This window comes from Aquarana catesbeiana, linkage group LG08, assembly GCF_042186555.1.
Source record: "Aquarana catesbeiana isolate 2022-GZ linkage group LG08, ASM4218655v1, whole genome shotgun sequence".
NCBI lineage: Eukaryota > Metazoa > Chordata > Amphibia > Anura > Ranidae > Aquarana > Aquarana catesbeiana.
Window position 1 is genome coordinate 288,539,040 of NC_133331.1, and position 26,985 is coordinate 288,566,024.

The 26,985-nt window shown below is 46.5% G+C and overlaps 1 protein-coding gene across 1 annotated transcript in view; it reads right to left on the reverse strand.

Moving 5' to 3' along the window:
* Nucleotides 1–5,369: 5,369 nt before the first annotated feature.
* LOC141106780 (uncharacterized) overlaps nucleotides 5,370–26,985 on the reverse strand; it is a 111,245-nt gene continuing 89,629 nt past the window's right edge. The window contains exons 7-13 of the mRNA XM_073597708.1: nucleotides 24,751–26,269; nucleotides 13,390–13,468; nucleotides 11,959–12,078; nucleotides 11,754–11,877; nucleotides 11,525–11,637; nucleotides 11,333–11,435; nucleotides 5,370–7,241 (exon numbers count right to left, since the gene is read on the reverse strand). Coding sequence (XP_073453809.1) covers nucleotides 6,256–7,241; nucleotides 11,333–11,435; nucleotides 11,525–11,637; nucleotides 11,754–11,877; nucleotides 11,959–12,078; nucleotides 13,390–13,468; nucleotides 24,751–26,269 — 3,044 coding nt within the window. The 3' untranslated portion in view covers nucleotides 5,370–6,255. The remainder of the gene's footprint in view (nucleotides 7,242–11,332; nucleotides 11,436–11,524; nucleotides 11,638–11,753; nucleotides 11,878–11,958; nucleotides 12,079–13,389; nucleotides 13,469–24,750; nucleotides 26,270–26,985) is intronic.

The window sequence follows — 26,985 nt, forward strand, 5'->3', positions numbered from 1 at the left end:
TCCTCAAACCATTCTTGAATTCATCAGACCAGGCCACTTTCTTTCATTCCGCTGTGCTCACTGTAGGTGCCCTTGGCTGTGGACACGGGTCAGCATGGGCACACCTTATGTGTTCTGACACCTTTCTATTGGAACCAGCATTAACTTTTTCAGCAATTTGAGCTACATCAGCTCTTCAATTGGATTGGACTATATGGGTCAGCTTTCGCTCCCCATGTGCATCAATGTGCCTTGGCCACCCATGACCCTGTTGCCGGTTGACTGGTTTTCCTTCCTTGGGCCACTTTTGGTCAGTCTTGACCACTGCAGACTGGGAACATCCCACAGGAGCTGAAGTTTTGGATTTGCTCTGACCCAGTCATCTAACCGTAAGGCCCCTTTCACACTGAGGCGCTTCTAAACTGCCAGTAAAACATTTGAGCGCTTTTGAAGAGCTTTTCAGGCACTTTTGAAGAGCTTTCCATTCATTTCAATGGAGAGGGGCGTTTTTTCACCGCCCTGCCAGCCCACTGCCCCAGTGTGAAAGCGTTCATTGATTTTAATGGAAATAGGTTTTTGTGAGCTTTTCAGGTGCTTTTTTTAGTGTGAAAGTGCCTGAAAAGCGCCTCAGTGTGAAAGGGGTCTTACAATTTGGTCCTTGTCAAAGTCGCTCAAACCCTTACACTTGCTAATTTTTTCTGCCTTCAACACATCAACTTCAGGGACAACATGTTCAATTGCTGCCTTATATATCCTACCCACTTTCAGGTGCCATTTTCACAAGATCATCAAAGTCATTCACTTCACCTGTCAGTGTTCATATTGTTAAGGCTAATCAGTGTATAGATTTGGTTCCCACACAGGATGGGGCATCTTGCTAACATGGGTTGCTCAGGAGATAAAGCTTAAGCCCCCCCCCCACAACCATTACAGCTAGAATTGGCTGAAAAGGAAAGATGGCAACACTAATGATGGCACTAAAATCCGGATATGGCAGTTAGAAGATCGGCAACGTGACATGTCAAATCTCTTTCACTGGAAGTGTTAAAGCTCTCTCAGATGTATCTTGTGGCTTAAATCTTATGTAGAAGCTCATAAACCTACCAGTATGTTCCTGGGAGAACTTTGAGTCCTGGTGGAAACTAGTGCCAAGACCCCAGCCGTGGAGCTTTGAAACTGAGCTTTGCGTATCTTCTTGGAAGTTGTCATTAGGTGATACGGCTCAAGGTCTGGTGGAATGTGGGACTATAAAACTGATACAATGGACTTTTGTTGTGTCAGTGGCAGATGTAGTCTTCCTTACCAAGGCCACCATTCCACATAGAAGCAAATTTTGGCAAGACATTGGTTAGAGGTCATATATACCCAAACATTTGTGTTAGGAGAGGTCTTATGCTTGGTTGGGCTTTGGGTGAGTCAATGAAGACTGTGGTTGTCTTTCATGAGACCCTCACTCAATTAAGAATCACATTTTGGCAAGACGTTGGTTAGAGGCCATATATGTCCAAACATTTATGTTAGAAAAATTCTTATGCCTGGTTTACCAATCAGCTTGGTCTCCCAAATGCCAGACCAGAAACACAGGTGGTTAGTGAAGTCTCTGTGTCAGGAAGGGCATGCCAGCAACCAAGATGGTAGCCACAGATGACGTCCTAAGCCTTCAATTCCTGTAAGAATGCCACGGGTGCGCCTGCGCACCTTGTGACAGTTCATGGCACCAAATGGGCTATTTAAACTGGGTCAGCACCCAGATTCAATGCTGTCTGCTCTACAGCGTCCCTGCTTCCATTACCTGAAACCTGTTCCAGTTGTTTGACGCGGCTTGTTCCTGACATTCCCCGCTGTCTGCCTGCATCCGACCCCAGCTTGTCTCCACACCTGCCTGCTCTTTCTGCTACCTCGCTGCCAGCCTGTACCTTGACTCCGCTCCAGCCTCTGCATCAGTTCCTGACTTACTCATCAGACTATGACTCAGCTTGCCTGTACCTCCAGTCCTCTGGAAGCTGCCATCCCATATCTAGCAGCATCTGCTTCCCAGCCTGTGGTGTTCCAGTGTCAGTCTGTTCCAAGCTTCCCGCTGCTCCTGGTCTTCCACTGTGTCTGCATGCCTCCATATCCCTGCTAGGAGTTCCAGTCCAGCTCCGCTGCCAGGCAATCATGCGACTCTGCACTCCTGCCTGCTCTACCAGGGGCCTCGAGTCAGAGGTGTAAGAGAGGCCGTCCTCTGCATATTAGGCTCTACCACCAGGTACGTAAAACTCTGCTTCTGGGAAAATGTTGGAGCACTGAGTACACTTTCATACACATTTTTCTAAGATTCTTTGGGCACTTGAAGGTTACTGCCAAGTCTAGCAGTTTCTGCAGGGGGGAATGTGCTTTCAGCACCTCACTAATTGGAGGGTTAAAAACTTTTGAACCTTAAAACTTTTTAAAGAGTTTTTATTCAGTTTGAAAACTATGGATTTTAGATGTGGAGACCCAAACTTTCATGTACACAAGCTACCGCTGCCTGAAGAGACATTTTACATTACTCTATTTTAGGGGCTCCGAAAATCATGACTGTGCACCAGGAAAGGGTAGTACAATCAAACTATGTAGCACCTTAACTGGGAATTTGGGATCTACTTTTGAATATGGGCTCACCTTCTGAAAGACAATTTGGTAGGGAAGGTGGGAGCCTGCATAGGAAACTGCAGAAAGTGAGATAAAGAGTTTGCAAAGGCCATTCCCGAGGTCTTGGACACTAAGCTAACCTCTATCATAAGGATGGGCAACCTAAGGCACGCGTGCCAAGGGCGGCATGCAATGTAATTTTTAGTGGCACCTTGATGATTGTCAAATGGCATGGGTGCTGGCTCAGACTGCAGAGCAACCCTGCTTCCCGCAAATACAGTGCCTCTGCCAGATTATTATTGACAGATAACTAGGTTGCCAGTTTCATAGCTTGGCTAGACCCTCTGTCGCCATGGCTCACCCACCTCCATGATGTTTCAGAGAGACCTGCCTGATCTCAAGGACGTTCAGGTGCAGGCACTCCACCCAGTGCTAGCATAGGCTCACCTGCGACTGAGAACATTGTTAAGTAAAGAAACTCACCCACCTATCGCCTTCCTCCCTGGTTTGCGGTGTGTAGGTGCAGGAATTGAGGGTGATCTGAGGTATGAAAGTGCAGGAATTGGGACTGATCTGAGGTATGAAAGTGCAGGAATTGGGACTGATCTGAGGTGTGAAAGTGCAGGAACTGAGGATGATCTGAGATTTGATGGTGCAGGAACTGAGGATGATCTAAAGTGTGAAGGTGCAGGAACTGAGGCTGATTTGAGGTATACGGTGTAGGAATTGGGTCTGATCTGAGGTGTGAAGACGCAGCAAACTGAGGCTGATCTGAGGTGTGAAGGTGCTGGAATTGGGTCTGATCCGAGGTGCGAAGGTGCAGGAATTGGGACTGATCTAAGGTGTGAAGGTGCAGGAACTGAGGCTTATCTGAGGTGTGAAGGTGCAGGAATTGGGTCTGATCTGAGGTGTGAAGGTGCAGGAACTGAGGCTGATTTGAGGTGTAAAGGTGCAGGAACTGAGGCTGATCTGAGGTGTGAAGGTTCAGGAACTGAGAATGATCGGAGGTGTGAAGGTGCCGGAATTGGGTCTGATCCGAGGTGTGAAGGTGCAGGAATTGGGTCTGATCTGAGGTGTGAAGGTGCAGGAACTGAGGCTGATCTGAGAAGTGAAGGTGCAGGAATTGGGTTTGATCTGAGGTGTGAAGGTGCAGGAATTGAGGCTGATCTGAGGTGTGAAGGTGCCGGAATTGGGTCTGATCGTAGGTGTGAAGGTGCAGGAACTGAGGCTGATCTGAGGTGTGAAGGTACAGGAATTGGCTCTGATCGTAAGTGTGAAGGTGCAGGAACTGAGGCTGATCGGAGGTGTGAAGGTGCAGGAACTGAGGATGATCTGAAGTGTGAAGGTGCAGAAACTGAGGATGATCTGAGGTACATGGTGTAGGAATTGGGTCTGATCTGAGATGTGAAGGTGCAGGAAGTGAGGATGATCTGAGGTCTGATGGTGCAGGAACTGAGGATGATCTGAGGTGTGAAGGTGCAGGAACTGAGGCTGATCTGAGGTGTGAAGGTGCAGGAACTGAGCATGATCTGAGGTGTGAAGGTGCAGGAATTGGGTCTGATCTGAGGTGTGAAGGTTCAGGAATTGGGTCTGATCTCAGGTGGAAAAATGCAGGAACTAAAGCTGATCGGAGGTGTGAAGGTGCAGGAACTGAGGCTGATCTGAGATGTGAAGGTGCAGGAAATGAGACTGATCTGAGGTAGATGGTGTAGAAATTGGTTCTGATCTGAGAAGTGAAGGTGCAGGAACTGAGGATGATCTGAGGTATATAGTGTAAGAATTGGGTCTGATCTGAGGTGTGAAGGTGCAGAAACTGAGGATGATCTGAGGTGCATGGTGTAGGAATTGTGTCTGATCTGAGATGTAAAGGTGCAGAAGTGAGGATGATCTGAGGTCTGATGGTACAGCAACTGAGGAAGATCTGAAATGTGAAGGTGCAGGGATTAAGGGTGATCTGAGGTATATGTGTAGCAATTGGGTCTGATCTGAGGTGTGAAGGTGCAGGAACTGAGGATGATCTGAGGTATATAGTGTAGGAATTGGGTCTGATCTAGGTGTGAAGGTGCAGGAACTGAGGCTGATCTGAGGTCTGATGGTGCAGGAACTGAGGATGATCTGAGGTCTGATGGTGCAGGAACTGAGGATGATCTGAGGTGTGAAGGTGCAGGAACTGAGGCTGATCTGAGGTCTGATGGTGCAGGAACTGAGGCTGATCTGAGGTGTGAAGGTGCAGGAACTGAGGCTGATCTGAGGTCTGATGGTGCAGGAACTGAGGATGATCTGAGGTGTGAAGGTGCAGGAACTGAGCATGATCGGAGGTGTGAAGGTGCAGGAACTGAGCATGATCGGAGGTGTGAAGGTGCAGGAATTGGGTATGATCTGAGGTGAGAAGGTGCAGGAATTGGGTCTGATCTGAGGTGGGAAAATGCAGGAACTGAAGCTGATCGGAGGTGTGAAGGTGCAGGAACTGAGGCTGATCTGAGGTGTGAAGGTGCAGGAATTGAGGCTGATCTGAGGTAGATGGTGTAGAAATTGGGTCTGATTTGAGGCGTGAAGGTGCAGGAACTGAGGATGATCTGAGGTATGAAGGTGCAGGAACCGAGGATGATCTAAAATGTGAAGGTGCAGGAATTGAAGCTGATCTGAGGTGTGAAGGTGTAGGAATTAGGTCTGATCTGAGCTATACACCGACACACTGGTTGTCTAATCCTTGAGAACGAATCCTTAATGTGCAAAAGGTTTCTAACCCCTGCTTCATCGTATAGAGGGGAAGTAAATTTATCATCAAGGACTTATCCTTTAATCATCACTAAATAACAACATAACAAAATATATCAATTGAAGTGCTAAGAAGGATTGCAGTTTAAAGGCAACATTCCGTTATGAGCACAGTGCAATCTTAGTACGTAGCAGGTTAGTATGTGATGCATGAGAGGTAATGCAGTACAATTGATGCAGGAGAAAAGTCTGTGATTGGATGGTGAGATCTCAGTGTACATGCAGTGCATCCTAACTAACAGGTAAGCCTGTAAAAATATGATGATGTCACAAGGTGTGGACAGTGTGGCCTAACTGAGAGAGGTATCAAAGGTGAACGCAGTGCAATTTGTGTAGCATGATGTCATAGACCGATGGAAATAGGCTGATTTCAACAACCAAATCGAGCATTGCTAGGAAAAAACTTGCAAGAGCTAGGAGACCAAAAGGGAGCACGGGGGTGATTTGAATAGACAAAATGGTTCTATGATGGACCTTTGTAGGCAATACTTTCCTTCAGAGTTTTTAACACAGCTGTCATCCAACCTTCACCTCTCTCCTCTCATCAGGAGGGAGAAAAAAGTCTCAGCAAGAGCAAACCTAAAAGGGAAAAGGGTCTTAAAGGAGACATAAAATGACTTCAAAGGTAAACAGTCTGAAGAAGTTCTTGGGAGTATGGATTATGGTCAGGTCAATGGTGCAAGATTCATTGATGTTCCATGATGTGTGTAGTTCAACTTATCTGCCCACATGGCATGGGAAACAAGGCAAAAAATTCAAAATCAATGAGATTCCTGAAAATTTGAATTCTCTAGGATTTGATACCCTCTTAAGAAGCTCAGTAGTGATTGTATTTAATTCAAGATAGTAGAAAACCCCTGTATCCCCATCACCCCCAAATTATATTCAGACTGGTGGGTCTCGTTTGTCTACCAATGGCAAAGTCTGTAACCCAAGTTGCGTGTGCCGAAGTGCCTTCTCGGTTGAAGTCTCATCAATCTTGTGTGTGCTCTGATGTTTCACAAGAGTTGATCGGTGTGCGAACCTCTGGCCACACTGAAGACAAGGGAAGGGTTTTTCCCCCGTGTGAACCTTCTGGTGCTCAACAAGGTTTGATTTACGTGCAAAGAACTTGCCGCAGAGCGTGCACTCGAAAGGTTTTTCCCCTGTGTGAGTCTTCTGATGTTCCAGGAGATTGAACTTGTGGCCAAAGTTCTTCCCACAGTCCGAACAGGAGTATGGCTTCTCTCCCGAATGGACTTTCTGATGCGCAATGACCTTCGTCTTGTGTGTGAAGCACTTGCCGCATTCGGCGCAAGGGTACAACATCTCGCCCGTGTGGATCCGCTGATGCTCAATGAGGTTTGACCTATAGGCAAAACACCGGCCGCACTCCGCACAAGAGTAGGGTCTCTCCCCAGTATGGATGCGTTGGTGACGGGTCATCTTGGACTTTTGAATGAAGCTTTTCCCACAGTAGGAACAAGAATAAGGCTTTTCACCAGTATGGATTTTTTGATGGTCTAAAAGGCTTGTTTTGTGCGCAAACCGCCTGCCGCATTCATCGCAGGAAAATGCTTTCTCGTGCGTGTGCGTTATCTGATGCGAGAGGAGCTTGGCTCTGTAGTTGAATGATTTGCCACAGTCCGGACAAGGGAACCGTCCTTCCACTCGGTTAGAAGGGGTGGAATTGGAATGGCTGACTGCATTGCTGCTGTGCGTAGAGAGAGTTGGTGGCAGGGTTGGGCTGCGGAGTGTCGGATGACGTTTTGGGATGACAGTGTGCTTTACTGCAGACTTTGCAGGAGGGTCCTCGTCTTTTATCTCAGCATCTGGAGGGGCTGCAAGAAGCGGTGATGGGGATGTAGATACGGTGCGGTACTGTCCATCTGCTGGAAGGAAAAGAAAAATGTCATGGAGGAGAAATAGCCCACCAGGCTATTTCATGTAGTCCTCACACCTTTACTGCAACTACGGCACCCCCTCATCTCCACCCCACCTTGTCTCAGCAGTAGAAAGGAGGACAGAACTCCTCCACCAGATCCTGCGCTTTTCCGTGCAGCCTCTGCTCCTCCGCTATCATTTCCTTCCTCATCACTCCTCTCTTCCTTCTTGTCAGTCCCTCACTCTTCCCATTCTTCCTCTGCTCCTCCTCTATCATTTCCTTCCTCACCATTCCTTCCTCCCTTCTTGTCAGTCCCTCACTCTTCCCATTCCTCTTCTGCTCCTCCTCTATCATTTCCTTCCTCATCATTCCTCTCTTCCTTCTTGTCAGTCCCTCGCTGTTCCCGTTCTTCCTCTGCTCCTCCTCTATCATTTCCTTCCTCGTCATTCTTTCCTCCCTTCTTGTCAGTCCCTCGCTCTTCCGATTCCTCTTCTATCATTTCCTTCCTTATCATTTCTTCCTCCCTTCTTGTCAGTCCATCGCTCTTCCGATTCCTCCTCTATCATTTCCTTCCTCATCATTCTTTCCTCCCTTCTTGTCAGTCCCTCACTCTTCCCATTCTTCTTCTGCTCCTCCTCTATCATTTCCTTCCTCATCATTCTTCTTTTTCTTTCTTGTCAGTCCCTCGCTTTTCCCATTCTTCTTCTGCTCCTCGTCTATCATTTCCTTCCTCTTCATTCCTTCCTCCCTTCTTGTCAGTCCCTCACTCTTCCCATTCTTCTTCTGCTCCTCCTCTATCATTTCCTTCCTCCTCATTCCTCTCTTCCCTTCTTGTCAGTCCCTCACTCTTCCCATTCTTCTTCTGCTCCTCATCAATCATTTCCTTCCTCATCATTCCTCTCTTCCCTTCTTTTCAGTCCTTTGCTTTTCCCATTCTTCCTCCATCTTTTACTTCCTAATTATTCCTCTTTCTCCTTCTTGTCAGTCCCTCACTCTTCCCATTCTTCCTCGGCTCCTCCTCTATCATTTCCTTCCTTATCATTCCTCTTTTTCCTTCTTGTCAGTCCTTCACTCTTCTCATGCTTTTTCTGCTCTTCCTCTATCATTCTTCTCTCCCTTTCTTGTCAGTACCTCGCTCTTCCCATTCTTCCTCTGCTCCTCCTCTACTATTTCTTTTCTCATCATTCCTCTCTTCCCTTCTTCTCAGTCCCTAGCTCTCTCTCCTCCTGCTTCTTCCTTTGCTCTTACGACATTGTAATTTTCCTCATCGTTCTGCTCTTCTTGTCACACCCCTGCCTTTTGTTCCTTCTTTCTTCTCATTTCTCTGTCTTCTTACTCTGCCCTTCTCTCTTACCCTAGAAAACACTTAAACTAAAGCAAACTGTATTCAAATGTTAAATGTAAGAAAACTAATTTACAAGACACACCAAAACCCTAAGCCAATTGTAGATACTGTGCGTGCTACACAAACCTAAAAAACCCATTGAGGTACACTGTCCTCCTCCTTTCGAACTTGCCAGCAATTCCCTGCTGTAAAAATGACAGGCAGGACTTGCTGTTTAAATACAGTAGATGTAATAGCTGCTGTAAAAAAAAAAATGGACTGTCTGACATTGTTCCTTTTGTATTCACTCTGTTTCATTCATCTGCAGATCAAAGTGATGAGTTTTCATCTGCATACAATGTAAGTTAAAGCAAACTGACAAGCAAAAAAAGTTTCTTTATCCACTTACCGCAAACCACCGTCATTGTACGTTGGGACTTTGACATAAATACCGGGGTTATGGCAGCAGATAGCTGCCATAACCCTGGTATATTCTTAAATGGCGGGCAGTTCTCTGTAAGATAAAAGGGGTCTGCATGGCGCATTCACCACAAGATCACTTTTATTGGCTGCGGGAGAGGTCCTCACTGCGTTCCGGTCGTCTCCGCCGCTTACCGGAGCCGATGGCTCCCAGTCCTCTCTATCCAGGTCAGGAAAATCATCCCTCCACTGAGCCCATAAACGTTTCATTTTAGGGGAATCTACACTAAGTAGATCAAAGTAAAGAGCAGACAGGGGCTTAGTCAATGAATCTTGCGCCAGCAGTTCCTCAATAGGATCCAGAGCGAGAGAGAGACACCTTTCAATTGCATATGTTTTGGAAACGGTTTGAACGTTCTGATCGAGTCTCATGACCATCAGCTCCACAATTAATAAGGGTAAAGGTGCTGGGGCTATAAATCATCACATATGAAGTGTTTAACATACAGAACAATGCAAGTAAAACATGTGTAAATCGCGAACTTAATAAAGTCCAAAAGTGACAATCCCAACACCATAAATGAATGTATAGATTCTTCTGGTTTGATATGTCTTCAAATATGTGACATCCTATATAATTGTTAATCCAGAACGAGGCGTGGATCGCACGCCGCTGCGAGTCTGATATATTCATCTGCACATGCTGTAGACACCTTGGTGCTGGGATTGGCACAGTCACATGTGAGTGCAAAAATCTGTGTTTTTTAAATAATTTTTTAATAAAACGTATTTCACCATAAGAGCTCTCTTTTGTGTCTCTGGTGGAGTCTGTTCCCAATCCTTGGCTTTAAGACGGAGGGGGCCCCACAGTGGAGAGCTATTCTATCCAGGATCCTACTTTTTTTTTCTTTTTAAAGCCTGTGGTGTGTGAACACACTCCAAAAACTCCACCCGGTGCAAAAAAAAGTGCACACCAAAAAGTGAGACACAAAACGTGCACAGGGTGTACATTTGGTCCTCCTCCAAAGAGAAGGGACCTTTGCCCTGATCCCCTGGAGGGGTTAGGCTCCATACGGGAACTAGGTTACTTCACATGGTCCATCTGGCCCAAACCAGGCGGACTCCGTTCTCTGGGATGTCTGCCGAAACAGACCACCCCAAGTACTAGGTGGGGCTCCCCCGAAGGGAGACCCCATGAGGGAGGGTGAACCAAGCCAGAGGGTCATGTCCACCCCCTCCCAAGACTTTCAGGGCAGGCCCAAGGACCTACACCCTACTAATGAAACGTGAAACGTGTACATACCAAACAACCGAAAAAACCCCATAAAGTGACGGACACAACAAACAACATAAAAGTGGGGAAAAGGGAAGTGGAGAAAGTGCTATGATGCCATTGTGAAATACAATGGCCGGCCTTCTGGACAGGAATAAAAATTCCTCTGGTCCTAGCCAAAAGGCCCGGCCCAAGAGGCAGGTGTGAAAAAAGTGTGATGGTGCAGTGACCTAGGTGCTATAACTCAAAGTGACCCTCACTCACAGTGAGATTGCGGCACCCCTGGACTGCCACTCCAGGGACACATGCACCACGGGCTTTCTGCGGGATCCGGCCTTCGGCCAGACCAATGCAGCCCCCATCCCTACCAGGAGTACCCTTCAGACTTTCTCTGGTAGAATCTACTCCCGGCCACCCAATGACGTATGGGCACCCTGATCTTGGTTGCTACCGATACTAACCTTCTAGGTACCATTACATTACACAGAGGATTTACAATAGCCACCATCCCAACCTCCACCATAGTCAGGGCAGTAACACAGCACCTCCTCTTGGCAACTGATAAGAACAGATACTACACTTGATCTTAGCCAAAAAGCCTTTATCCAGGATCCTACTGGCTTATTCAATAAAGCGCATTTTGACCTACCCTAAAAAGTGGTCAAACACCTTTAGGGAGTTGCCATCAACCTCATGAGTACTCATGGTAAAGCATTTATTTTAAGACATATCAAACCATAAGAATCTATACATTCATTTATGGTGTTGGGATTGTCACTTTTGGACTTTATTAAGTTTGCGATTTACACGTTTTACTTACATTGGTATGTATGTTGAACACTTTATATATGATGATTTATAGGGCCAACACCTTTACCCTTGTTTACCACCAATTCAGTCTATCTTAAAGGGGCAGCTACCTCAACAAATCATCACCCTAGGCGCCAATACCAACCACAAATCTTTGTTTAGTTCACAATTAATAACATTCCCCCAGGCGGAGGGGGGAGAAGAATAGATTGTTGTAGTGACTGAACAAAGAGAATCTGGGACCCTTCTCTGGATTTAGTGTTTTTCTCACCAGTGCTGATCTCCACAGGAACATCCTCCTCTTTGATTTTATAATCAGCTTCCTCCGTATCCTGCTGATCAACTTCCAGAAACACGATGTTTAGATCCTCCTCCTAAAGACAAAGTAATGAACATCAATTCATATTTTTAGCTAGATAGATAAATAACTATTTGGGGATGGAGCCCAATGAGTTTCTATTACCGGATAGTCATCGGAGGTGTTGTGATCCTCCTGAAGGATCTCCTGATCTTCCTGTGTGGAATCCCGACAATACAGAGGACATCTCTCTGGTGGGTTCCCATTACTGGATCCATCTGTAGGAAACACACACACTGACTGAATACATTGTTTCTATGTGTTTATCTGATGAGGTGGGATCTAGATGGAGCCTCCGTACTTCTCTCTCCTTTACAATAAAGTCTCCTCTTACCCGGTGATGTGAGGGGCGGCTGATTCTCCATCATGACGTTCTTGTAGAGATCCTTGTGTCCTTCTATATACTCCCACTCCTCCATGGAGAAATAGACAGTGACATCCTGACATCTTATAGGAACCTGACACACACAATGATACAGTCACCATCCAGACACATCCCTTGTCTGTTACTGGATAATGTCCCAGAATTTACCGCTCACCTCTCCTGTCAGCAGATCAATGATCTCATTGGTGACTTCCAAAATTTTCTTGTCATTGGTTCTCTCGGGTGTCAGGGAGGGAGGTTGGGCATCATCAGTCTTATGTATGGGTCCATAATTCTACGTAAGGTAACAAAATAAAATAAATATCACATAGAAGCGTGGCCAACTATCTCAGAACCCCCCTCACCTCTCTGGTCAGGTCTGCGTTTCCAATAATAGAGTATTAAAGATGAGAATGATGTCATGTGACCTCCCAGAATCCTCATCACCTCTCTGGTCAGCTCTGTGTTTTATTAATAGAGATAAGAGTGATGTTGTGACGGGAGTCACTGTTGGGCGCAGGGTGACCAAGAAAAGAATGAACCCTAAGAATATGATTGGATTACTTCAAATGGGACAGTAATATTCATTAACAATATCTCTCAAGAATATATGTAAAGACTATTCTTGGGTTGTTTGATTCTGAACTCAACCTGTTAGTTGAGAGAGCTGATCACATTGGCCTCTAGAACTGGGTAGGAGCCGGACAGTCTACTCATACTATAGTTTGTTGCCTACTAGGCTGAGGAGGGGAGGGGATCACTGTTTGTACTGTTAATTGTAATTAGCTTCTGCTATTGTGTGAAGGTGTCCTGTGTTATACTTATGATAATGTTGATTGTGTCTTCTGAACTAAAATACGGCAAATCTGTCCTAAAGGTCATGTCTCTGAGTCACCTAGTCTGGGTAAATGATTTAGTAAATTAGCTCATGTTAATTAGGTTTTTGGTTACAAGTGTATTGTTAGAGTAATATGAGCAGGAGGTAGGAACCTCCTCTTTAACTGTATATAAAGACTTGTAATTTTGGTTCTAATAAAGAGTCTGATTCCTGTTTGACCCTCCGTACAGAGCCTCGTCTCGTACTTGGGGGGAAGAATTATTTTTATGGGTTTCTTGTTCGGCTGATTGGAGTGTTCGGTAGCTGCCTTTGTGCTCGGAAATGGAATGTCCTAAACGGCTTTAACCCCTTTCATACTCGGGGTGTCGTTACAGATGTCATGTGACCTCCCAGAATCCTCCTCACCTCTCCGGTCAGCTGTGTTTTATTAATAGAGATAAGAGTGATGTCATGTGACCTCCCAGAATCCTCCTCACCTCTCCGGTCAGCTCTGTGTTTTATTAATAGAGATAGGAGTGATGTCATGTGACCTCCCAGAATCCTCCTCACCTCTCCGGTCAGGTCTGTGTTTTATTAATAGAGATAAGAGTGATGTCATGTGACCTCCCAGAATCCTCCTCACCTCTCCGCTTAGGTCTGTGTTTTATTAATAGAGATAAGAGTGATGTCATGTGACCTCCCAGAATCCTCCTCACCTCTCCGGTCAGCTCTGTGTTTTATTAATAGAGATAAGAGTGATGTCATGTGACCTCCCAGAATCCTCCTCACCTCTCCGGTCAGCAGGTAGAGGATCTTCAAGGTGAGTTTAATGATTCTCTCATTTATGCTTCTCTTGTCCTCGTCCATGCTGCAGGCTCAGGACATGGGTTCAGGTGCTGATGGTGGAATTCTGGGGAGGGAAGTAGTTTGCAGTCTTAATGTTTGATTCGGACGAACCCTCAGCCGACCCTTTCCCTGATCCCACTGCCTGGACCCCAGCAAAACTAAAGCTGGCCATACATTATACAATTTTCTTATTCAATTTCCTTTAGATTTACCTTCAACTCTGTAGTATAAGGGACTGCCTGATTGCATACAAATTGAAAATGTTTAGGATTGGCCTCATATTATGGTTTTGGTATATCTAAAGGAAAATTATATAACGTATTAAAGGCCTAAGGGCATCTCATTAGTAATGCTAAGCACTTTCCCTCACATACTGATGGCCAATAGAGGTTGTGCTTATAGTTCTCTTAAAAAAATAAACAATATGGATCAGCAAGAATTTAACCACTTCCATACCGTGCGAATTCCAGCACTCCTCTCCTACATGTAAAAATCATCATTTTTTGCTAGAAAATTACTCAGAACCCCCAAACATTATATATATATTTTCTTTAGCAGACGCCCTAGGGAATAAAATGGCGGCCATTGCAACTTTTTATGTCACTCGGTATTTGCGCAGTAATTTTTGGGAAAAAAAAAACATTCATGCATAAAAAAAAAAAAGAAAAAAGTAAAATTAGCCCATTTTCTTGGTATAATGTGACAGATGATGTTACGCCGAGTAGATAGATACTTAACATGTCACGCTTTAAAATTGCTCACACTCGTGGAATGGCACCAAACTTCAGTACTTAAAAATCTCCATAGGTGACACTTTAAACTTTTTTTCACAGGTTACATGTTTAGAGTTACAGAGGAGGTCTTTGGATAGAATTATTGCTCTCGCTCTAATGTTTGCGGTAATACCTCACATGTGTGGTTTGAACATCGTTTATATATGCGGGCGCGATCTACATATGCGTTCGCGTCTACGTGAGAGCTCGCGGGGACAAGGGCGCTTTAATATATTTTTTTTATTGTTTATTTTGTTTACATTACATTTTTTATTTTTACACTTCCCCTTTAAAAAATGTTTTGATCACTTTTATTACTATTACAAGGAATGTAAACGTCCCTTGTAAAATGAATAGTGTGACAGGTCCTCTTTATGGAGAGATGGGGGGTCTATAAGACCTCCCATCTCTCCTCCAGGCTGGAAAGACTGAGATCAAAAAAAAAAAAAAAAAAAAAAAGAAGGATCTCAGGCTATCCCGCCGAGTCCCCGGCTTTGTTTACTTCTGCCGGCCTGGGCGTGATGTCATAACGTCGGGCCCGGGCCTCGGAGAGTCATAGAGATTGCCGGGGACCATCTGTTCCTCGTTGTTCTCTATGGCTTCCTTCCGGCGCCGGCTGATTTCTTCTCCAGTTCGCTGATTGCCCGGGAAAGCCTGGAGAAGCACCGGAGGGCGGTGGAAGGAGGGGACGTCCCCTCCCACAACCGGTAAGAACAATCAAGCAGCTGAACAGCCTCTATGATTGTTCTGATGGTGTAGGGAACCACTGGCTGAAAAGAATGGTATCTGAATGATTCCTGTAGCTGCACCCATCATTCAGATATCCCCACTGAAAGCTGAGGACGTCATATGACGGCCTGCGGCATGGAAGTGGTTATAAATTCCGTTTTTATACATACAATAAAAACTCAAAATACTGAAATACTCATCAGTTTCTCTTTGTTGTGATTTTGTTACACACACACATACAAAATATATATATTTATTGTAAAAAACACACAAACAAAAAGACCAAAAATTGTCTTGCTTTTGTATTTTTTAGGTATATTATTACATTTCTCCCCCTTTTTTATATGCAATACATGTTGAAATAATTTAATAATTTTTGGTTTACTTTTAGATTTAGTATTGTTGTGGTTTTTGTTTATATATATATATATATATATATATATATATATATATATATATATATATATATATATATATATATATATATATATATATAAACAAAAACCACAACAATACTAAATCTAAAAGTAAACCAAAAATTATTAAATTATTATTTTTTTTGTTACATTTTTCTATCTATCTATCTATCTAGAGAGAGAAAAAATGTAACAAAAAAAATTCTATAAAACTAATTAAAAAAAAATCACGAAAAATGAATTGCTTTAATATAATATAATGCTTGTTTAAATATTTTAATAATTTTCAGTTTACTATTAGATTTAGTATTGTTGTGGATGTGATTTATGTTTTATTATTTTATATTATTTTTATACACACACATATATACATACGCTGTATATATACGGTAAATGTTGGGGATTATTCTCGATCTGTACAGCCCCATACATTTATTTTCTAATGGAGTCTTTGTATAACTTTTTGAGGCTTGAGCATCACATAGTAACTGGATCTGGTACTTGTTTTGATTGCCATAGATATGCTTTAACATAAAAAATATATCCGAAGACAGGTCCACTTTAATATTTAAAAATATTAATATTTAAAATGACAACAATATTCATATCCCAAAAAGATTTTTTTTTTAAATTGCAATGTGGAGAAACATCATCAGTACAGAAGTGGGATCAAGGATTCCACGTAAAAAAAATGATCAACAGATAAATGTGGAAATTCTGCGGTGCTGAGCCAGTGACCCCGAGATCTGGGGTGTAATCCGTCTGATGGACCTCAGGGTCACCCTGCTCACCCAACTCCCCTCCACCTAACCCCCCCAGCTGTGTCCCCCAATACTCCCTATAGAGAGATCACCCACCTCTGGATGGAGGAAGTCAGCAGCTGAGCTTCAGGACTTGATGTCACCAGCAGTGGCCAGGAGGCGGCAGGGGATGATGGGTAATCGTGTGTGTCCCCCTTGCAGCAGGAAATATTCCCATGCTTTCGGTTAAAGAGCACCGCTCAGCACTTTGGTGACGGCCATATTCTTGAAGACCAAGGGTGATCTGACCCTTACAACACTGCTGCCAGAAGCTCTAAAATGAGTGTCTGCTGTTTGGCCTCTAGTGGTGAAAGCTCCATCACAACATCTGCCACTGGAGTCCTCAGCGGCCATCTTTGGTGAGGGAAAGTTGCCCTTTTGCAAGGGGAAAAAAGAAAAAAGTGTCTGACGTAGCGTTTAGCTGGCTTTTCTCACTTCCCAAATACCCCCATTTACGTCTATATCAATGCACTGCAAATGCGCCACAAACACCCCTATGGCGTTTACAGAGATGCGTTTAGAAAGCGTTACATGCCGGGATGATAGTACAAGAATCTGTACAATAAAAAACTAAAGCAGAGTAGGAATCTAGAAAGTGTTATTTAACGTATGGCAAATGTATCAAAAATGCGGGCAAAATGCGTCAATAATGCATAGGCGCATTATTGGGCATCCATGGTATCTACAATTTCAAAGAGCTTGAATGAGTCTATACGCCCGGTGAAAGCAACATGGTGGTATAATTCCGGTTGCGGCATTGTACACCCACGGCCGCTGCCTCTGCAGCTAAAGGGGAAGTGGTGGGGGGCACTAAAAACAATGCTCAAGCCCAGGGTTTTACCACCCCTCTACCGTTAGTGTGAATGAGCCCTAAGAACGGGTCCTTTCAGATGAGGAAAGTTTAAGACCCGTTCACATAAGGCGGTTTGAGTGATCCTTACCCTGGGGCGTTGTCACCCTATTGCAGGAAGCGGAAACCTTAGTGTTTGCTCTCATAGTGCTCCTCTTCAACTCACAGCCATTCTTTGTTTTATCTCTGCATCCATCCTAAAGTGGACCTGTCACCAGATATATTTCTCATGTTAAGTTTATGCATTCTAAGTAATGTGTCAGTGTTCCTGGTATCTGTGACCCCTCACAGGTATCACAGTACTTCCCCCTAGCAATGCCTTCATCTGCTTTTCTCTCCAGGAAGGGGCCATCTTTCCTCATGCGTCATCCAGGGTCACCATCTGCTTCCTGGAATGAGATGGCGGCTCAGAGATGACACATTCATGTAGATGCTGATGCCTGTGTAGTTCCAAATGTCTGACACAGATCAGACCCTGGTGCAGTCTCTCCCCTTTGCTCCCTTGCCTGGACCTGACCACTCTTCTGTCTGCCAGGCCCCCCTGCCTGGACCTGGCCAATCTACTGAGACAAGTCCCTAGCCTGAACCTGACCACTCTTCTGCCTGCCAAGTCCCCTGCCTGAACCTGACCACTCTTCTGCCTGACAATTCCCCTGCCTGGACCTGACCACTCCTCTGCCTGCCAAGTCCCCTGCCCACTCTTCTGAGCCAAGTCCCCTGGCTGGATCTGACCATTCTTCTGCCAGACAAGTCCCCTGCCTGGACCTGACCACTTTTCTGCCTGCTAGGTCCCCCTGCCTGGACCTGGCCAATCTTCTGAGACAAGTCCCCTGCCTGGACCTGACCACTCTTCTGCCTGCTAGGTCCCCCTGCTTGGACCTGGCCAATCTTCTAAGACAAGTCCCCTGCCTGGACCTGACCACTCTTCTGCCTGCCAAGACCCCTGCCTGAACCTGACCACTACTCTGCCTGCCAAGACCCCTGCCCGAACCTGACCACTCTTCTGCCTGCCAAGACCACTGCCTGGACCTGACCACTCCTCTGCCTGCCAAGGCCCCTGCCCACTCTTCTGAGCCAAGTCTCCTGGCTGGACCTGACCACTCTTCTGCCTGACAAGTCCCCTGCCTGAACCTGACCACTCTTCTGCCTGCCAAGACCCCTGCCTGAACCTGACCACTCTTCTGCCTGCTAAGACCTCTACCTGAACCTGACCACTCTTCTGCCTGCTAAGACCTCTACCTGAACCTGACCACTCTTCTGCCTGCTAAGACCACTGCCTGAACCTGACCATTCTTCTGCCTGCTAAGACCCCTGCCTGAACCTGACCACTCTTCTGCCTGCCAAGACCCCTGGCTGAACCTGACCACTATTCTGCCTGCCAAGACCCCTGGCTGAACCTGACCACTATTCTGCCTGCCAAGACCACTGCCTGAACCTGACAACTCTTCTGCCTGCTAAGACCCCTGCCCTAACCTGACCAGTCTTCTGCCTGTCAAGTCCCCTGCCTGAAACCGACAACTCTTCTGTCTTCCAAGCCTCCCGCCTGGACCTGACTACTGTGCTACCTGCCCACTGCCAAGATTCAAATACTCTTCTGTCTACCATTCTGTACTTCAGTCTCCACACCGTAGCATTCCCTGCTCTTGCTACCCCTAGGTGGAGCGATCCTGAGAGCCAAGACCTGGTGACAGTTGCAGTAAAGAAAACCAGGACCACTACAGTCTCCAGCCCATTTTCACCTTGAGCTCTGGTGAAGCCAACTGTCACTTGGACCCCACCCCTAGGGAAAGCCCGTGTCACCTGCCAGGGGGCCACCATAACCCTTGCGAGACATATAAATTATCATTCAAAATTATTGCTTTCCTCCCTTGGAGCCAGGAGAGAGATGGCAATTTACCAACTTTAATAATACTGTTAAAAGAATTGTTTTTGACATGTGCAGAGGGAAGGGTTCCCCAAATAAGTAATCTCATGTACCATATCTCCAGATTTATAATAGTGGAGGTTTTGGGGTCTCCTGAAAAAACATAAGTCCTTTTGTAGGGCTAAATATAGAGGTACATTTCCAGTTTTCCACTTGTTGGAATAGAGTGTAATTACCTTGGTCTTTTCTTTGTCTTCCTTTTCCTTAAGTAAAAAAAAAATTTTTTTTGAAATATTATCTTCATTATGATGTAAGAATTGTTATAAAAAACGTGGCTGCTAAACACATATTTTTCTACTAGTAAAGGTCCACAAAAATTGTGTTTTCTTAATAACTTTATTCAATACATATTGCCTTCACTAGACAAATAAATAGTATATACATGGTACATTGATGCCCAACATTAGTAACAATAGTGAAGCTACAGTGGATGGGGCCCATCTCCCTTCAAGGGACACTACAGTGAATTACAGTGAATCCCTTCCTGGACGGCAGTGTTCCTACATTTTCAGTCTGGTGTCCATGTCTGCCACCCAAAATTGCTTATTTTCTGATTGGTCATACATCTGAGACATTTAGGCCAGGTGTTCCCAGATTCTGAGCTCCGCCCACTGTCGGTTGTACAGTTTAGAATTCTACAACAAGAGCCTGTTCAGGGACTAAATGCTGTTATATCGGGGTGGGGGGGAAGGACGTGGGAATGAAGCTTCTATGGAGCTCAGACTAATATTGTCGGTAAGTTCTTTCACGTTATGGCACCTGTTACCTTTAGTTTGACTTCTGACTAACCTGAGGGCCAGTTTAGCTTTTGATTTACGCAGAGGGGGTACTCTGGCTTCTGACTTACTTAGGATTTGAAAAACCGCTGTGCAGATACTGTGTGATATAAATTAAAAAATGCAACACCCACCATTTTATTCTTTAGGGCCTCTGCTTTAAAAAAAAATCTATAATGTTTTTGTGGTACTCTGATTATTCTGGCTTCTGACTGACTTAGGATCAAATGAGCTACTGAAGAATGTAAGGGCCACTCCATCTTCTAACAAGAGGACCGGTCCAACCTCTGACTCATGTAGGGCCAGTCCAGCTCATGACTCACACAGCTGATAGTTTGTCTTCTGACTTACACAAGGACCAGTTTGACTTCTGACTCATGCAAGGGCCAATTTGGCCTCTGACTCACGTGAGGGTTAGTCCAGCTTCTGACATATGTGAGAGCTGGTCCAGCACTTAACTCCACAAAGGCCATCTTGGCCTCTAATTCGAGGACCAGTCTGGCTCCTGACTCGTATATGGGGTCAGTCTGGCTTCTCACTCGTACATGGGGCCAGTCTGGCTTCTCACTCGTGCACGGGGCCAGTCTGGCTTCTCACTCGTACACGGGGCCAGTCTGGCTTCTCACTCGTACACGGGGCCAGTCTGGCTTCCCACTCGTACACGGGGCCAGTCTGGCTTCCCACTCGTATATCGGGGCCAGTCTGGCTTCTCACTCCTACATGGGGCCAGTCTGGCTTCTCACTCGTACACGGGGCCAGTCTGGTTTCTCAATCGTATATCGGGGCCAGTCTGGCTTCTCACTCCTACATGGGGCCAGTCTGGCTTCTCACTCCTACACGGGGCCAGTCTGGCTTCTCACTCCTACACGGGGCCAGTCTGGCTTCTCACTCGTACACGGGGCCAGTCTGGCTTCTCACTCGCACACGGGGCCAGTCTGGCTTCTCACTCGTACACGGGGCCAGTCTGGCTTCTCACTCGCACACGGGGCCAGTCTGGCTTCTCACTCCTACATGGGGCCAGTCTGGCTTCTCACTCCTACATGGGGCCAGTCTGGCTTCTCACTCGTACACGGGGCCAGTCTGGCTTCTCACTCGTACACGGGGCCAGTCTGGCTTCTCACTTGTACACGGGGCCAGTCTGGCTTCTCACTCCTACACGGGGCCAGTCTGGCTTCTCACTCCTACACGGGGCCAGTCTGGCTTCTCACTCCTACACGGGGCCAGTCTGGCTTCTCACTCCTACATGGGGCCAGTCTGGCTTCTCACTCCTACATGGGGCCAGTCTGGCTTCTCACTCGTACACGGGGCCAGTCTGGCTTCTCACTCGTACACGGGGCCAGTCTGGCTTCTCACTCGTACACGGGGCCAGTCTGGCTTCTCACTCCTACATGGGGCCAGTCTGGCTTCTCACTCCTACATGGGGCCAGTCTGGCTTCTCACTCGTACACGGGGCTAGTCTGGCTTCTCACTCGTACACGGGGCCAGTCTGGCTTCTCACTCGTACACGGGGCCAGTCTGGCTTCTCACTCCTACATGGCGCCAGTCTGGCTTCTCACTCCTACATGGGGCCAGTCTGGCTTCTCACTCCTACATGGGGCCAGTCTGGCTTCTCACTCCTACATGGCGCCAGTCTGGCTTCTCACTCCTACATGGGACCAGTCTGGCTTCTCACTCGTACATGGGACCAGTCTGGCTTCTCACTCGTACATGAGACCAGTCTGGCTTCTCACTCGTACATGGGACCAGTCTGGCTTATCACTCGTACATGGCCCCAGTCTGGCTTCTCACTCGTACATGGGGCCAGTCTGGCTTCTCACTCGTACATGGGGCCAGTCTGGCTTCTCACTCGTACACGGGGCCAGTCTGGCTTCTCACTCGTACACGGGGCCAGTCTGGCTTCTCACTCGTACACGGGGCCAGTCTGGCTTCTCACTCGTACACGGGGCCAGTCTGGCTTCTCACTCGTACACGGGGCCAGTCTGGCTTCTCACTCCTACATGGGGCCAGTCTGGCTTCTCACTCGTACACGGGGCCAGTCTGGCTTCTCACTCGTACACGGGGCCAGTCTGGCTTCTCACTCCTACATGGGGCCAGTCTGGCTTCTCACTCCTACATGGGGCCAGTCTGGCTTCTCACTCGTACACGGGGCCAGTCTGGCTTCTCACTCGTACACGGGGCCAGTCTGGCTTCTCACTCGTACACGGGGCCAGTCTGGCTTCTCACTCGTACATGGGGCCAGTCTGGCTTCTCACTCGTACATGGGGCCAGTCTGGCTTCTCACTCGTACACGGGGCCAGTCTGGCTTCTCACTCGTACACGGGGCCAGTCTGGCTTCTCACTCGTACATGGGGCCAGTCTGGCTTCTCACTCGTACACGGGGCCAGTCTGGCTTCTCACTCGTACACGGGGCCAGTCTGGCTTCTCACTCCTACATGGGGCCAGTCTGGCTTCTCACTCGTACACGGGGCCAGTCTGGCTTCTCACTCGTACATGGGGCCAGTCTGGCTTCTCACTCGTACACGGGGCCAGTCTGGCTTCTCACTCGTACACGGGGCCAGTCTGGCTTCTCACTCGTACATGGGGCCAGTTTGACTTCTCAATCATACATGGGACCAGTCTGGCTTCTCACTCATACATGGGGCTGATCTGGCTCTGACTTGAGGGCCCATTTGGTTTCTAAGGCAAAGTCCAGTTCAGCTGCTAACGTAGGGGCAAGACTGGCCTCTGACTCATGCAGAGGCTAATCCAACTTTTGACTCCCTTGAGGATCACTTTGACTACTGATAACCACAAGGGCCAGTCCAGCGTTTAATGCAAGAAACAGCCCAATCCTCGACTCATGCAGGGGCCAGTCCAGCTCATGACTTATACGGGGTCAGTATGGATTCTCACTCATGCGAGGGACAGTATGGCCTCTGACTCATGAAAGAGTTAGTCCGGCATCCTATTTATATAGGAGACCGGATTCTAACTCCCACAACAGCCATTCTGGCCTCTGATTAATTTGAGGACCAGTCTGACTTCTGACACAGGTAAGGGTCAGTTTAGTTGACTTTTGACTCAAACAAGAGCCAGTTCGGCTTATGACTCCCTTGAGGGTCACCTTGAATTCTGATGAACACTAAAACCAGCCTGGTCTCCGACTCACACATGGGCCAGTCCAGCTTCTGATTCAGGCAAGGGCCAATTTGGCTTCTGACTGACAAGAGCGCCAGTCAAGCCTCTGACTCATGCGAAGGTCAGTCCATCTTCCAACTCATGTAAGAGCCATATTGGTTTAAAACTTGCCAAACATATTACATTCTGACAATCCAATCTCTGTGCAATCAACTTTAGATTTACCAAAACTATAGAATCTATTCTATCAATCCGAATCCTATCAGGCAGGCCCCTATTCTACCCAGTTGCTGGCAGAGCTAAGGGAGATTGTACACTTAGATTGTAATGTATGTGTTGAACGTATGGTCTAATCTAGATGATACCACTACATTTTCACATAGTGCTCATATTACCTATAGATTTAGACTTTAAAGTGTTGGTTACGCCAAAACTTATAGTTCAGCTCTGAGTGAACAAATAGCTAAGCTGCTCATCGACTTTCCTTTATCTTGTGTTGGGAGATCTCTAATGTGAATTAAATTATGACCCCGAGTGGAAGAGTTACTTCTCTTGGAAACGACTGTGGCAGGTCAATGAAACTGACAACTCAAGGCTGGAAATCTTACATTGCATTTGATAGGTCTAGGACAGTGGTCTCCAAACTGCGGCCCTTTGGGCACTATTTCTCCCACTGACACCAAAGATGGGGTACTATTCCTTCCAATGACACCAACAATTAGGCACTGTTTCTTTCTCTGATACAAAAAATGGGGCACTATTTCTTTTACTGACACTAACAATGGGGCACTATTCCTCCCACTGACACCAATAATGGGGCACTATTCCTCCCACTGACACCAACGATAAGGCACTATTCTTTCCTGTGACACCAATGATGGGGCACTATTCTTTCCAGTCACATTAACTATGGGGCCCTATTCCTCCCACTGACACCAACAATGGGGCACTATTCCTTCCAGTGACACCAATGATGGTGCAATATTCCATGTGCCTAACAAGAATTATTCCTTTTATTGATATTCAAAAAACACAAGTTTTTTACTTTCCAACAAGTCTCATTTCTGTCCAATTAACTGCTTTTTTGCCCTGGTTGGGCGCTTTAAACCCTCCGGGTGCAAATTCCTTCTTTTTCATATATGCATTCTGGTTAGAGGACTGAACACCTAATGGTGGTGGAGACATTGGATTGTTTCCCAACAATCATTATTTACCCCCATTGTTTTTCTTATATACAATATTCCTCCCACTGACACCAAAAACAGGGCACCGTTCCTCCATCTGACACTGCTATTTCTCCCACTGATACCTAAAATTGGCAATTTTTCTCCCAACAATACCAATGATGGGGCACTATTCCTCTCACTGACACCAGCGATGAAGCACTATTCCTCCCACTGACACCAAAGACGGGGCACTTTTCCTGCAAGTGACACCAATAATGGTGCACTATTCCTTCCAGTGACACCAGAGGTTGGGCACTATTCCTTCCACTGACACCAACAACAGGGCACTGTTCCTTCAACTGACATGGATGATGGGGCTCTATTTCTATGTAATTTATTTACTCCCACTGACAGTCAAACCCGAGGCGTTGTTTACTCCCACTGACTTCGGGGATTTTTCTTCCACTGGCCACAGTCCTGCCCTCCTAACATCTGAAGGACAGTAACCTGGGCCTTTGTCTAGAAAGTTTGGAAACCCCTGATCTAGGACATTCCCAGCTCCGTCCATCAGCAGCAGCTACAACAAAGACGTCTTATAGATCTAGTAAATTTTACCCTTATTATACCTTCCAAACAATGCTGTCGGAGGAATAAGACTTCCAGTGGGGCTAGGACATCTGGTGGTGAACTGTTGCTATTGGAGTTATAAGAAGCCAGCGTGTGGAATATCGTGTTTGGGAAACCTGGTCCCTTTATCCTTCAATCTTGGCATGTTTCAGCTGGTGCCTGAGGAGGCGGCCCATCTGGACGAAGGCCTTCCCACACTCAGCGCACGAATAAGGTTTTTCCCCTGTATGGATTTTCCAATGGCCGTTCAGTTCTGACTTTGTGGTAAAACCTATCTTGCACTCCGGACACTGGAACGGCTTCTCTCCCGTGTGCCACCTCCGATGTTTCACCAAGTCAGCCTTCCAGGTAAAAGTCTGTCCGCAGTCCTCGCAGGTGTAAGGCTTCAGCCCCGTGTGACTCCTCTGATGAATGGTTAGGTTGGAGCTAGTGTAGAAGCGCTTACCACACTCCGTGCACGGGTAAGGCTTTTCGCCGGTGTGGATTCTGAGGTGCTTGGTATAATACGACTGACTGGAGAAACTCTTTCCACACTCAGGGCAAGAATAGGGCTTCTCACCAGTGTGAACTCGTTGGTGGCTCAACATCTCCGACTTCCACGTGAAGTTCTTGCCGCACTCCGAACAGGTAAATGGCTTCTGCCCCGAATGGACCTTCCGATGTAGCAAGACGTTGGACCGAGAGCCAAATAACTTCCCGCAATCAGAGCACGCGTAAGGACGCTCTCCTGTGTGCGTTCTCAGGTGCTTCACCAAATACGACTTGATGGAAAACCCCTTCCCGCACTCCGTACAGACATATGGCTTCAGCCCGGTGTGTATACGCTGGTGGACGACGAAGTCGCCCTTCCAGGCAAAGCTTTTGCCGCATTCAGAGCAGCAGTAGGGCTTCTCCCCCGTGTGGATCTGCCTGTGTTTTAAAAGGTGTGAGCTCTTCTTAAACGCCTTGCCGCATTCGGCACACGAAAAAGGTTTCTCTCCTGAGTGAATGCGCTGGTGAGAAACCAAGTTCTCCTTTCGGGTTAACGATTTACCGCATTCCTCGCATGTAAAGCGTTTTTTACCTAGGTGGGCAGGAAGATCCGTCTCCAGACATGTCTGGTGGTCTTTGGCGTTGTCGGAAAAATGTTCTACGTCCTTCAAGGAGTCGGTCAGTCTAGACAAATTCTGATGACTGTGGAAGTCTGAGGGAACAATGGTTTCCTCTTCGGCAGCTTCGCTGATTTGGTGCATCTTGGATTCAACTGCAACATTCATCGCTTCCTTGGAGATCTTTAGTTGTCTGGTTGAACCATGATGCCTGATGGTCTCTTCTTGGCCAGTTCGAGGCATTTTTGGGTCCGCAGTAAGATGTCCAAGGTCGCTTAAGAAAAAGGATGGTTTGGGTGGATAGTGAGACCTGGTGGTAAAGTTTGATGGGGTAATGGTCACATCTTGGCCAACTATTCCACTCTGACGTGCTCTGGAGTCGCTGGTGAAATGATCAACGAAATTCAAAAGACTGGATGATCTAGGGGCATTGAGAAACCAAGGATTAGAGCTTTGGGACATAAATCTTCCAGCTTGAGGACTTTGGGTGATTTTGTCATCAATCGAATTGAGGCACGAATAGATAAAGGGAAATGTAGTTCCAGAGTCGGGCCCATCTGCAGGAACAAAAGTGTTTTGAGATTTCTGGACTTAAAGTGTCACTAAATCTACATCATATAAAACGATCAATAAATGGTGTATTACACGCTGTTCATACTTTCTCAGTCACTATGAGATACATTTTCTGTATTCTGCAGAAAAACTGGTTAAACCTGCTGCTTTCTATCTCCCCCTTCTGTCCATGTCCCCAATTCAGCTAGGGATTTTGAAGAGCAATGTTGGTAGCTCTGCACATGCTCAGTTTTCAGTGAGTTTCTATGCTGAGCATTTCCTGCCTATCACACCTGAGCAGCCCATGTGACTATAGAGTCACACATGTGGGAGTATACACAGTGGTAAATGCCAGGCCACTCCCTCCCTCTTCCTCCATGCCCACTAACCAGCTAAACACAATAGAGGCAAGATATAACATGTAGATTGATGGTGGCTTCACCTCCCTCTTATTCTAAGACAGTGGTGGCCAACCTTTTGGTCTTCACAGACCACTAAACTCACAATTTTGAATCCTGCAGGCAACTATCATGACTTTTACATGCCTTATACACACAATGCTCCGTCTCTCTGCCCCCTCTCCCCGCACTACATTGTTGCTATATACAGACTCATTATTGGTGGATCTCACCTCCTTATCCAGCCATGTGCTCAAGCTCCATGCTCCCTCCCACAGCCTGTGATCAGCGCTGCCATTGGATATCCCCTCCTTCTTCACCTC